Genomic DNA, 12,795 nt, shown 5'->3' on the forward strand with positions numbered 1-12,795 from the left:
TCTGCCCCCCCCCGTGGTGCCGAGCATCAGCGGGAGAGAACGGGGGCAGAACAGCCTGTGCGGGACCGGAGCAAGTAATTACAGCATCGTCACCCCCCCGCCCCCGAGCGGTGTCCTGCAGAGCCCCGGGGTGGCTGTCCCTGTCCCCAGGAGCAGAGCCAGGGCCCGCGGCCGTGTCCTGCCCTCGCCCTCTCCCCGCAGCCACCCCCGGTTCCTCACCTGACGGGCCCGAGGGTGACACTTGCCATGTCACCGCCGATGGCAGCGCCCGGGGGGACACGGCGCTCCTGAACTGCCATCGACCCGTGCGTACCTGAGGCCACCAACACGCTCCCGTGAAACACCCTGTGCCACGCTGCTTCTGGCTGCTAATAATAAATCAGCTCCTTGAAAATGAAATGACACGGGGAGGGGGGGGAGTTCAGCCGCTTGACGTGGCTCTACCAGCCTCTGCCTGCAGCCAGGAGCGCGCCTGGGAGCTCGCCCGGGAATGGCAGCGGCTCTCGTAAAAGATTTCACCGCTTGCTATGAGCCTGCGTTGCTCAGGAGCGTGACCGTGCAGATCCGGCTGCGAGGGGACAGCAGGAGGCACAGGAGCCTGGGCCGGAGCGGTGCCACGTCCCAGCGGCGAGCAGGTCGGTGGCAGGACATCCGGCAAAGCCGGAGGCCATGAGCCTGGCAAGAAAACAGGTGGTTTCTGCCGCGTTTCCACACTCTCGGCTCAGTGGGCTTTGGGTCCCTGTGCGGATGCTTTTCCTGATGTGAAAAGCTGCATCATTGCATTTACACCGCATCCTTCCCGGAGGCTCGCAAGGGCCTGGACATGTGCCCGGGGGAGTTTGCCAACCGCTGGAAATGACTAGAAGAATTTATAAAGCAAGAAGCCTGTCCATCCCACGGGCTTCCCGGCGCGTTGCCGTCTGCTGTGGGATTCGGGGGCCGGCACCGCGTGTCTGGTGGGCTGTGCAAGCCCGAGCATCCTGCTGCTGCTCAGGGGTACCGGTGACGAGGGAGGGGGATGTGACCCCGACTCCTGGGCGATGCCTGCAGAAGGGCTGGGGCTCGCGGTGCTGTTGTGTCTCTGCCTCTCTTTTTTCCCCCTTCACCCCCTGAACCCGGACTCGAGACCTAAATGAGGGCTGAAACACTCGGGCAGTGATTTCCTGGCACCCCGCTGACCCCCCCGTGGACCCAGGGGAAGGGATCCTTCCCAGGGCGAGGGCTGAGCATGCCGCTGCTCTCCGAGGCTTTGCTGACCCACGTCGAGGCGAATCGCGCTGGGGAAAAGCTAATCCCCAATTAGGGCATTTGTGTTGACTTTCCGCCGCCAGCTCCAGCTTCCGAGTCATTAACCTCCCAAAAAAAAGATCCTGGTTTTCACATCTTGCCCCTCCTCGGATGGCAGCAGAACCAGTTTGAAAAATATATTTGCACAGAGTTACGGGGCATTGTCCAGATAATCACAGGGAGAGGGAGAATATCTCCTACCCTCCGGGGAGAGCTCTCGTCAGATGGGTGAGGAAAGTATAGGAGGAAGGTGAAGAGGAAGGTCATCCTCAGCTTTCCCTCCGTTATGGTCCCGCTCCTGGCAGAAAAGGACAGTCCGGCGGATCCCTAAAGCACCAGCCCTTCGTGCAGAGCCCCAGAAATCCTCACCCCCTCCCCAGAGAGCCCCAGTGCCGGCAGCGTGCCGGGGTACCCAGCTGGATAACTCATTTTCCGCTTGCGCAGCCAAGACGGTCACAGGGACGCCGGGCGCCTCGCGGGGAGAGGAGCTGCTGGAGCTCAGCCCCTGCGAGGCCATGGCGGAGGCACACAGGAGGGGAGGCAGAGAGGCAGAGACCCCCCTGTGCCTGACCCTTGGGAGGTGACATCCCAAATGGCACGTAAGGGTGCCACACTGGCCGACGTCTGTGGCATCAGGGGCTTCAGCGGCTGCCGAAGCTCCATCCCCTCGCGCCGGGATGGCACAAGCTCGGTGCTGCCGGCGCGTTGGGGTGTGCTCAGCCCATCCTCTGCCCCCGCTTCCTTCCCCTGGCCGGGGCAGCGGGAGGGATGGCTGCTCCCTCATTACTCATTAACGCCTCCGGCGCTCGCGGGCAGCTGGGACAAGGTCCTCACGCAGCCGCCCGGGCCCCGCTGAGCCCCGTGGGTGCCGCTTCCCACACCACTGCATCCCCGAGAAGGAGTCGCTCACTCCAAATCCCCACCATGGGGAGGGGAGCCAGAGCCGGAGCCGGAGCCGCTGCTCTCCATCGCTCGCCCCAGGATATGGAAAAACCCAGCGAGGAGCCCTCTGCGCCGGCGCTCGGGCAGCAGTGACCCTGCTGGCGATCGTTGGGACACGGGGACTGGTTGCTGCGATGCTCAAAACTGCGCTCGCTGTTTTAAAAAGGGGTTTTATAAAAGGGTGCCTGGGCCATAAATGTCATCAGAAGGGCGAAGGCAAACAGCTCAGGTGCGTTGTACGTGGAGACGGTGATGAATAAAGAGAAGCAGTTGCTCCCTGCACAGATTCCTCGTGCTGGGAAGGGACGGCCCCGTCTGTGGGAGCTCCTGCTCCCATGCCAGCATCTGGATTCGATGCAAAGGGAAAGCCCGCGGGAAAGTCAGCACAGTCTCGGTGCCCGGTGGGATGTCATGGACACGTCGGCTGATTTGCCCCCTAAGTGCCCCATGGAGCACCAGCCCTGATAGTACATGGCAGCCCCAGACCTGGGGTGTGAAATCCCCCGGCACAGCCCGAGCATGGCCGGCAGCTCCGGGAGGGAGCTGGGGGAAGAGGGAGACGTCGCCAAAACCAGGTGTCCATCACTGCTGCTTCAAAGGTGCCGGGCCCCGCCACATCAGCCCCTGCCAGCTGCATCGCACAAACCCCCGGGGCTGCTAATAACGCGGGTCGCGTGTTGCAGTGGCTGCTTGTTACGGGGCTGTTGGTGCACGCTGAGCGGTTCACACGTGCGCACACACACACCGACACGCGCACACACGCACCCCATGGTGGGCGCTGCAGGAGCGTGGCCGAGCGCTGCTTGGGGCACCCATAAGCCCATGGAACAGGGTGGCACAGGCACACACGGGGGCTGCCGCGGGGGTGCCGGGACAGGCGGCCTTGACCAAGTGTTTAAAGCCCGGTATCTGCAGGTGTTTGTTTAAAGCCCGGTATCTGGGCTGAGCAGAGGTAAAACCGAAGGAGCACGACACGGGAGTGGGCACGCTGGTCGGGGCTCCGGTGCTCGGTCCCTGTAGCCGGACCCCCCACGCGCGCCCACTCCGCTCCCCTGGCTGGGCTGGCATCTCCCTTGGGAGCAGCTACATCAGGAACGGCGCTTTCCTCGTCCCCTCTTGCCGCGGGCAAAGCGGGACCCAGCACCCAGATAAGCGGGAGCCGCCGGCGCCTGTGGCCTGGGGGCAGGGTCTGGCCCCGTTCCCGTGGAGATCCCAAGGTCCCTGCGGGACAGACGGAGCCTTCGGGCTCCCCCTTTCATCTCCGCCCCAGCTGGGCACATGCCCATGCTGCACTCCTCTTCCTCCTCCTCCTCTTCCTCCTTCCCCGGTCCCACTGGGTGACCTTGTGTCCCTCTCGCAGGTTCTGCCCCACGCCTCTTTCCCCGGGGAGTTTTGCGGTGGGTCCGGCATCTCCTTCATGGGTGCGTGATGAGCCCCCGGGTGCCAGGTCCTGGGACTCAGCCGCGGTGCTCACTCTGTGCTGGCTCCCACAGCGGCGTCCCCATGGCACCCCTGCGTCGCTGCCGGCGGTGGGCACCGAGGGGGCGACCCCAGCTCTCAGCTGGGGAAACTGAGGCAGGAGGTGAAGCTGTTCCCAAACGGGCAGTGGCATCCAACCCGCCAGGCTCTGGTGACTGCCCCCAGGTGCCATCCCCCCACAGCCATGGCTGCTTTGGCTTCATCCGGGGACCCCCCACCCTCCCGGCGCGAAGGGGCCACCTTGTGAGGGCAGGGCAGGAGTGGGGACATGGTGCCACCACCCTCCAAGGCAGGATCCGTCCTTGGAAGCGTTCCCGGCTCCAGCGATGAATCACACTTTCCCCCTGAGATCAGATTGCAGCTCCTGCGCGCAGGGGGCCAGATCGGGCACCGCTCTCCCTGAGGCGGCCGGACCCCCGCGTTCTCGGCAAACACCGCGCTGGGATGCGTGCGCAGGGCACGGGGCCGGCAGCATTGCCCAGGTTCGCTGCTGCTAAATCCCGTCAACGCTGGGATTTGCGTGCCCCGCGGTGCCGCCGGCGCTTCCAGAGCCTCCAAATTTGGGAGACTGTCCCTGGTACCTCAAACCTGTCCCTAAAGACTGTGGGGGGCCGGAGCCCTCGCACTGCCATGGTGGTGACAGGGTGGTCGTGCCACGATGGTGGTGCCACGGTGGCGAGGCTGCGGTGCCAGCTCCGTCCCTGCCCTCAGGGCAGATCTGCTGTGTGTGATGGAAAAATCCACAGAGAAGGGGGACGGCAGCACCGGCACCACGTCACCCAAGGGATGGCAAAGTGACCCATGACCCCCTTCAGCCGCTGGCCGGGTCCGTGCCGGGGACGCCGCGGTGGTGAGGCAGGGCAGCCACCGGAGCCGCCGCCATTTATTCTAACAGCCGGAACATTTTGTCTCACAAACACTCTCCTGCCTTTCGCTTTCCTCTGCAGCAGCGCCGCCGATAACTCCCCGCCAGCTCTGTTTACCGGAGCAAAGTCCACGCCGGTTTGCAGACGGCGGCGTCTCTCCGCGCCGGCCGGACCCAACGTGTGCCGGGCTCTGCCGAGCGCGTCGGGGTCCAGCCACCGACACCCGAGCCGGCCGTTGCCTGGTTATATCCACAAAACAGCCCGCGCCGGGGCCGGGGTATCCTCTTACCGAGCCGAGAACAGCTGAGCCTCTTCAATCCCCACCCTGCCCTTGGCAGCTCATCAGATAAACCCCAGCCGGGGCCCGGCAGCGCCGCCGCCATCGTCCTCTCCATCCCCTACAAGGGTTTGTTGGACCCAGCCCGCACGACCCGCAGGTTTCTCCCCTTGGCCAGTTTCAGCTCTGGATATATATTTATACACGCAACTTGCGCGAATTAACAGCATTCCTCTCCTATTGAGTCAAAAGTCTCGGCACAAATAGAGGCGTTTCATGGAAAAAAAAGAGAGAGAGAAAAAAAAAAAAGAAAAAAAAGGTGGGTCGTGCTGGAAAAAGCAACAGGGTCCAAAAAAAAAAAAAGAAAAAAAACCCACCCAAATCTCCCTTTTCCTTTTAAAGCTCCATTCCTGGGAGACGGACAAGCGCAGTTATTTTAAAGCTGATTTCAGCCGGCGAGGCATGGGCAAGGTGACAGTGACGGTGACGCGGGGACGGGGTGGCACTGGGCGATGTTGCAAGCTGTGGTGCGCGTTGCTGGGTGATTTTGGGGCACATAAACTGGCGACTTCCTGAGCGGCGAGTGCCGACTTCCTGAGCCGCGGCGGCGGCAGGATCGGGCCCCGGCGGAGGTAGGCTCGGTTGGCTCTAACACCGGCTCTAACAGCGGCCACTGGCCAGGCCACCGCCCCGGGCTGCTGCACCCATGCCAAGGTGGCAATATATCTAAAATATGTATTTTAGATAAATATATGCTAATAATATAAGCCGCTGAAGGGCCGGCTTAGGGTGCTGTGGGGCGGGGAGGATGGGGACGGTGGCTGCAGGAAAGCGGAGCTGTGGGGATGGTGGGTGAGCCGGGGTGGAAAACCACAGCTGTGGGCAGCAGCGAGGGCAACGTCACCTCCAGGCACCCAGGACTGCGGCCACGGCCACCACCGGGCTTTGCAGAGCGAAACACCACCATCTCCATCCCCAAAAGAGAGGGGAGAGGGGAGGCAGGGACGGGCGTAGGGGTGGAAGGGGAAGCGGAGGCTGCGCTCTGCCATTGCTGGGGTGTTTGCGGGGCCAACCCGCGGCATCTACAGACCCCTGAGTTACTGGTATTTCATACATTAATATGCTTTAATAAATGCCGAGGGGAGCGCATCACCGTGGTGCCAGCACCCCGCCCCGGGCACAGGATGAGGCCGCAGCCTGCGGCCGCCATGTGCTGCCTCCTCCGGCGCTTCCCCTTCCAGCTGCCCGTGTCGGAGGCGAAGCCCGTGCAGCCCTGGGGGACACCGCCCGGGCCCCCCGCTGTCCCCATCCCGCCCCCCGCGCCCTGCCCGCGCTGGATGGGACCCCGCAGCTCCCGGGAAGGAGCCCCCAGCCCCGCGGGAGGGTTTGAGGCCGCACAAAGCAAATCTCCACCGTAAATCGGGAGTGGGGACAGCCGGATCGGGCTCGGGGCGGCGGGGGATGCTCCTCGGGGATGCGGGCTGGGGGCTGCGGGGGATGCTCCCCGGGGATGCGGGCTGGGGGCTGCGGGGGATGCTCCCCGGGGATGCGGGCTGGGGGCTGCGGGGGATGCTCCCCGGGGATGCGGGCTGGGGGCGGCGGGGGATGCTCCCCGGGGATGCGGGCTGGCTGCTGCCGGCCCCTGCGGCTGCCTCTGCCGGGGATGCAGGCGGCTTGGCCTTCCCCGCCCTCCTCCTCCTCTCCTCCTCCTCCTCCTCCTCCCCGGGGCGGAGGGAGGCAGCCGCCCGCAGCTGGCACTGCAGGCGGTGGCCGGGCGAAGCGGCTGCTCCGGGGAGTCTGATTTCCAGCCCTGTTTATTAATAACCCCCCCCCGCCCCATGCTGAGCCCATGTGCAGCGCCGAGCCGGAGGCGCTGGGCTCCGGGGGAGGAAGGTAAGAGCCCACCCGCGGCGAGCAGGGGGGGAGCAGAGAAGCGGCTGGTGTCTGCCGAGGGGGTCCCATGGGTGCGGGAGCCGTGGCGAGGTGGGGGGTGGGGGGTAGGCGAGGGGGCTGCCAAAGCTTGGGGTGCAAGGATGGGGTGGGGGGGTCTGAGGTTGAGCACCCAGAGAGCATCCCTGGACCCTCAGGAGCGACTGGGGGTGGGGGGACGTGGCTCCTGTGGGGTACACAGGAGTGCTGGGGGGCTCTGGGACGAGGGGTGGTGGGTGGGAGCGAGCCCCCGCGCCCCGCTGCGAGGGTGGGACGGCCGTCCTCCCCTCCCACCCTGCTGATGCAAAGCAGAGCCCAGAACTTTGAAAAATAAGTGCTGGCACGGTAGAAGGGCAAGGAAAAAGGAAGCGGAGCCCATTCCCCACCTTTCCAGACGCTGCCCCCTCTCCAGCTGACCGGCCGTTGGGTCCGAGGCTGCGATGTGTCATCGCTGCTGAAAACTACCTTATTAGGAGAGAAAGTATCAGTGAAAATCAGTTCTTTCCCTAAAGCCATTGCCGTGAGCCGAGGGCTGCCTGCGAGTGCCAGCCTGCGCTCATTCCTTGGGGAATGACTAGACATGAGCTCAGCAGCGTGGCCGGGAGGTGAGAGCATCCTCCCACCGATCCCCCCGGCCTCAGCTCCTGGAAGCAGCAGGAGAAGCCCCGGCTCGTCCCCGAGGGTTGTCCTCTCCATCCTGCCCCCAAATAGCAGCCAGGCGAATGTGAGACGCGAGTATTCGGTGGTGGCAGCTGCAGGTACCGGGGCTGGGGATAATGACGGGATCGGATGACTCTGCAAAGCGGAGCTCGCCGGGCTCCTGCCGCAGGAGCTGCCGCTCGCTCAAGCGCTGTGTGTGTGGTGCTTTACTGCTTTACTCCATCCCAGCCATCCCGCAGCCCACCTGCACTTTAGCAGCACACTCCCTTGCCGTGAGGTTATGCCACATCGCTAAAATCCTGACGAGTTTTACCACCGGTGCCCACACCGGCGGCGCGCGGTGTCTGCGACACCCTGGGTGTGAGCTTTTGGCACGGGCAGAGCAGCTCTGCTCCCATCTCGCCGGTCACACCGGTGCTGCTGGGGGAGATCGGCCGTGACACGGTGGGCAGTTCCCATTGGCACCAGCGTAGCTCTCGGTTTTGGGGTCCAGTTTGCATCCCTCACTGCTCCTCCATGGCAGTCACTCACTTTCAGAGGGTTTTCTTCCCTTGTTTTGGCCCATGCCAAAGCCGAGAATTTGTGTCCAAGCTGTCATCAGAGCGTGCCAGCGCAGCCCTGCCCAGTTCGCAGAGCCCTTGGGTGACACAGGGACAGTCACAGCGGGGCCGCGGCGAGAGCACCCCCAGCTCAGCCTGCTGCTGGGCAGAGAGGAAGGGCTGAGACCTGTTACGCTCGTTGCTCTGGTTCACATCTCCTCTCCTTTCCAGGGACCTGATGGCAGAGCCTGAGCCCGCTCCAGAGCTGCAGCTGGATGAAGCTGGAGCATCCTCCGCCCCGCCGGCAGCGGCTGCAGGTGCTGCTCCGCACCCGGACCTTTCGCGCAGCCCGTCAGACCCAGCGGGGGGTGCGGGGGTGACACCCCTGCACCGGGACAGCCCGGACGCCTGCCGGGAGCTGCAGCCAGACGGCGGGGACGCTTCCTTGGAGCTAAACATGCCAGGGCCCCAGCTGGGCGAGGATGCGGCCAGGGCTGAGATCCCGCTGGATGTGGATGGGGCAGGAATCCCACTGGACGGGGATGCAGATGGAGTAGGGATCCCACTGGATGTGGATGGGGCAGGAATCCCACTGGATGGGGATGCAGATGGAGTAGGGATCCCACTGGATGTGGATGGGGCAGGAATACCCCTGGGCATAGATCCAGGTGGGACGGGGATCCTGCTGGACATGGATGATGCAGATGGAGTAGGGATCCCGCTGGACATGGACACAGACGGGGCAGGGATCCCAGCCGACGTGGATGCAGACGGGGCAGGAATCCCTCTGGATATGGATGCAGAGGGGGCAGGCAGCCCCCTGGACGCGGATGGTGCAGAGCATCAGTGCCTGACCCTCGAAGAGCTGGGGGACTACTTCCAAGAATGCATCGAAGCCGTTGAGCAGCTGGAGAAAGAGAGAGACAGCCTGATCGCGGAGCTCTCCCAGCTGCGGGAGCCGGCGCTGCAGGAGATCCGCCATGCCCATGAGGAGATCCAGGCAGCTTGCCGGCTGCTGGCCAAAGTGGAGCTGGAGAGGGACAACCTGAAGGATGAGATCCGGCAGATCAAGCAGAAGCTGTTCAAGGTGACGAAGGAGTGCGTGGCTTGCCAATACCAGCTGGAAAGCCGGCGGCACGACCTCTCCCAGCACGCTGCTTACCAGGGCGAGCTGGAGACCCAGGCTGGGCAACTCTCCGGAGAGCTATCCCAGCTGAAGGAGACCTGCGAGAAGGAAAAGGAGGTTTTGAGGCAGCGGCTGGAGGCTCCACCGTGTCGGCAGGATAACCTGTACCTGCAGGAGAGCCGCCGGCTCTCCATGGAGTTCGAGAGCTTCGTGGCGGAGAGCCGGCGGGGTCTGGAGGAGCACTACGAGCCCCAGCTGCTGCGGCTGCTGGAGAGACGGGAGGCGGGGGCGAAGGCGCTGCAGGAGATGCAGGGGGAGATCCAGGGGATGAAGGAAGCCCTGCGGCCCTTGCAGGGGGAGGTCAGCCGGCTGCGGCTGCAGAACCGCAGCCTGGAGGAGCAGATCGTCCTCGTCAAGCAGAAGCGGGATGAAGAGGTTGGGCAGTACCGGGTACGTGCCCCGGGCACCCCTCGCACACTCTTGCTTGGAGGGTGGGGGTCGTTCTTCGCAGCCGGTGAAATGTGGATGCTGAAGGTCTTGCTCGTAGGGCCAAGGGGAGGAGTGGGGCTGATGAGGAGGGTGAGGAGGTGGCATATCTCCGGCTGGTTGAAATCAAAAGCATCCCCCCCGCCCTGGCATGGGCCAGGAGAAGCAGCAGCCCCTGAGCAAAGGTCGGACCCGAGGTTACAGGGCTGCGGTGGAAAGATACTGGGGCTTCACCCAATGAGGTGCTGGAGAAAAGCTTTCTCCTGATCATATTCTCACTTGGGTTTGACCTGCCCCTCAGAAATGGCCCCAGCAGCAGGGACAAGGCAGAGGGGACGGGAGGGTTCCTTCCCAGAGCAGGCCGGTGGCAGAGCTGAGCGGTGCTGCTGAGCACAGCTCGCACTAAGGTGCACTTCGCTGAGCCAAGGCGCTCGGAAAAGTCGGTTTTAAATAAAGGTGGCTTTTCTTTAAAAGCCCAGCCCTGCCGGGGCAGATCCTGCCCTTCCCGCTGCCAGGAGGGTCTCACCTCCTGCCTTGCGAGAGGGTTATTTCTGGCTGCACCCAGCATCCCCCCCCGGCCACCGCGTCCTGAGGGACAAGGCAATTCAATATCTACAAGAGCACGTTTGGCAGAGAGGCTCCACAATTAATCTCCCCCATTTCAACACTCCCTGTTCTCGGCTCGTAATCGCTGCCTCCTCCCAGCCTGGCTCGGAGCAGTGTCTCAAAGCTGGCGTGTCCCCTCCACCGCTTCTCCTCCCTGCTGGGCTGGGGACCAGGTCCCCAGTGCCCGCGACACTGCTCCTCTCGGATTTTGGGGTTTGCTCTGCCTGGGAGGACAGGACTTGGCGGCATCCCTTATGTACCTCCACATTTTCTTTTTTCCCAAATTCCTTGTTTATCTTCTCTCAGCTCACAGGTTTATACAGTTCTGACAGCTTCTCAAAACACACACGAAGTAGTCCAGGGGACAAAACCAACCAAAACTCTCAAGAAGCCTAAGGACCCAACACAACCCAGCCCAACCTTTCTAATACAGATTTATTATTTTTTTTGGAGGCTTTTTAAGATGGTGGTTGGCCAGCCACCAGCCTGGCTGGGCTTTGTCCAGCCCAACACCATCAACAGGCAGATCCCCCCAGGAGAGCGTGGGCAGCAGCTGAGCGTGGGCACCGAGACAGCATTCCTCCCCCGGCTAATCCCCTCGTGTCTTCTTACTCCCCAGGAACAGGTCGAGGAGCTGGAAGACAGGCTGAAGGAGCTGAAGAACGGGGTCCAGCTCCAGCAGCGCAAGAATCAGGAGCTGGAGGAGCTGAGGACCAGCCTCCACCGGGAGCTCTCCATCTACAAGTCCGTTTGCGGCTTGTCCCTGCAGCACAGAGGGGCCGGGGAGGGGCTGGGGGGAGGAGGAGGAGGAGAGGCTGGTGGCCACACAGCTATCGGACGCCATGGGCTTTTTGCCCCTGGGCACGTGGGCAGTGTGAGCAAGGGGTTTGGTGGGGCAGCATGGTGGGAACTCCAGACCCTTTGCCATCCAGCAAGTAGGGATTTGCTGGCAAATCCTGCACACAAAGGAGTAGGGGTTGCTTTCCAAGAAGCAGGTGTCCCAACTTAAAACCACGTGCCCATTTCCTTAGGAATATGTGGGAAGGAGCTGAGGTTTAGGTTTGGGAAACCCCATCACGGATGCTATTCAATGAGAACTATCTTCTGCTTATACCTCCCTACTGCTGCTTTCACTCGGGTCTTCTTTATTACACGGTATTTTTTAAAGCTCCAGAAAATGTCCTTAAGTTTGTGGACTATTTTAGTCACCAAACTCGGCACAGTTGTGTTACTCCAATCTCAGCTGTACACGCTCTTAACCGTTTTCTGCAGCTTCACTGTTACTTTATTATTCCTTTTTCCCTTTCCTCGCTCGAACCTCCTCATCCAAGCGCACCACGGGAGGATATTCCCCACCCCAAATAGTTTTCTTTTATCCAGGTAGGACTTTAGCAGGGTAAGCACAGGGGAAGAGACCTCTGTTTCAGCCTGTCACGTCACCGGCCATTCCACAATATATCGAGAATAACCATATTTGCAATTCAGACCAGATGCCAACAGCCCCATGTCTTTGCTGCTTGGTGTCCTTCTAAATCACAGACCAACATTTAAGCGGGGGTGCAGCACTGCGCGCTCTTAACTCCCGGCAATCTACAACTTGCCGTCCCTGGAAGCGATAGCGCTCAAGGCTTCTCGAGTAGCAGGACACCTCATTAAGTTTCACCTTTGCGCCAGGGACCTCGGGGTTAAGAATGGCTCTGAGCTGGCGTCTCCTGTAGCTCACACCAAAAATGACATTCCCTTCTGTTAGAGCCGGTTTGTTTGCCAAGGGCCAGGTCCGCACGCTCACAAGACCACGTACCGAGCCAGCTTAAGTGTTTCCTAATTACTTTTCTTCCATAACCTGAAAAGAACGTTTCTCAGAAATAGCATCTCTTCCCTGCTTTCTCCAGCCAGAGTACTCTATGTAAATATTCAGTTGCCTAAATTTACTTTCTACCCATACAGGGGCTGCTTAGAAATCTACGGCCACCTTTGCAAATCGGAAGAAAAAGCAGAGGAGGAGTGTTAGGGACGATGGACTTTTCCTCTTCGTAGCAAGAGGACAGAGGCACCTCCAGGGGACGTCGCTCTTGCTGCTGACCCTCCCCGATGCACAGCAGCTGCCCGAAGCCAGGAACACCCAGTGTTTGCTTGTATTTCTCAAGGCGCTGCCGTCGGTCTTGTAATAAAACTGCTTTTCCACAGGGGAGCAGAGAAAATAATACTTGCACTGAAAAATGGACATATACGAAGAATGTTTTGATGTATGTTTTGCTGTGTTTGGAAAAAAAGTATCTTGTCTTGTCCCATAGGTGGATTGTGTAAGCCTGCACTGAAAGTATTGTTCTGGAAGCCAGTGTTAGGGGGTTTGATTTTCAAAGTTTACATGCAAGAGAAGCTTTATCCTTTTAACAGGATTTTCTTTTGTATTTCAAGGGTCTCTGCTGTATTGTGACATGCTCCACCGCGGGCCACAGAAACTAGCTGTTTGTGGATAATAGGTTTCCACTTTATATAAAGTCTCACACTGAAAATAAAGGTTGAAGTTTAAGGATCCTTTTAATTCTCAAAGCTGCGTCTCAAAGAGAAAAGAACAGGTTTGTGTGTCAAACCAAG

General features: G+C 61.2%; 1 protein-coding gene across 3 annotated transcripts; it reads left to right on the forward strand.

Moving 5' to 3' along the window:
* The first annotated feature begins 5,365 nt into the window (after positions 1-5,365).
* On the forward strand, positions 5,366-12,730 carry SYNC (syncoilin, intermediate filament protein). 3 transcript variants are annotated; one of them, XM_063355722.1, is made up of 4 exons: positions 5,366-5,483; positions 8,211-9,555; positions 10,817-10,941; positions 12,145-12,730. In XM_063355722.1, the coding sequence occupies exons 2-4, from the start codon at positions 8,218-8,220 to the stop codon at positions 12,206-12,208; spliced, it is 1,527 nt and encodes a 508-aa protein (XP_063211792.1). In that variant the 5' UTR covers positions 5,366-5,483; positions 8,211-8,217; the 3' UTR covers positions 12,209-12,730. The 3 variants fall into 3 exon arrangements, with proteins under 3 accessions (XP_063211792.1, XP_063211791.1, XP_063211790.1); XM_063355721.1 differs by having other exon boundaries at positions 5,457-5,565; XM_063355720.1 differs by lacking the exon at positions 5,366-5,483 and adding an exon at positions 6,615-6,744.
* Positions 12,731-12,795: the final 65 nt, after the last annotated feature.

The sequence above is a fragment of the Chroicocephalus ridibundus genome, chromosome 19 (assembly GCF_963924245.1).
Source record: "Chroicocephalus ridibundus chromosome 19, bChrRid1.1, whole genome shotgun sequence".
In the NCBI taxonomy this organism is placed as follows: Eukaryota; Metazoa; Chordata; class Aves; order Charadriiformes; family Laridae; genus Chroicocephalus; species Chroicocephalus ridibundus.

Excerpts from the sequence above, each read along its gene's own strand:
- SYNC (XM_063355720.1), top strand. The coding sequence starts at position 6,701 with ATGTGCAGCGCCGAGCCGGAGGCGCTGGGCTCCGGGGGAGGAAG. Across the intron at positions 9,556-10,816 it reads AAGAGGTTGGGCAGTACCGG|GAACAGGTCGAGGAGCTGGA; the intron begins GTACGTGCCCCG and ends CTTACTCCCCAG. Across the intron at positions 10,942-12,144 it reads CGGGAGCTCTCCATCTACAA|GGGCTGCTTAGAAATCTACG; the intron begins GTCCGTTTGCGG and ends CTACCCATACAG.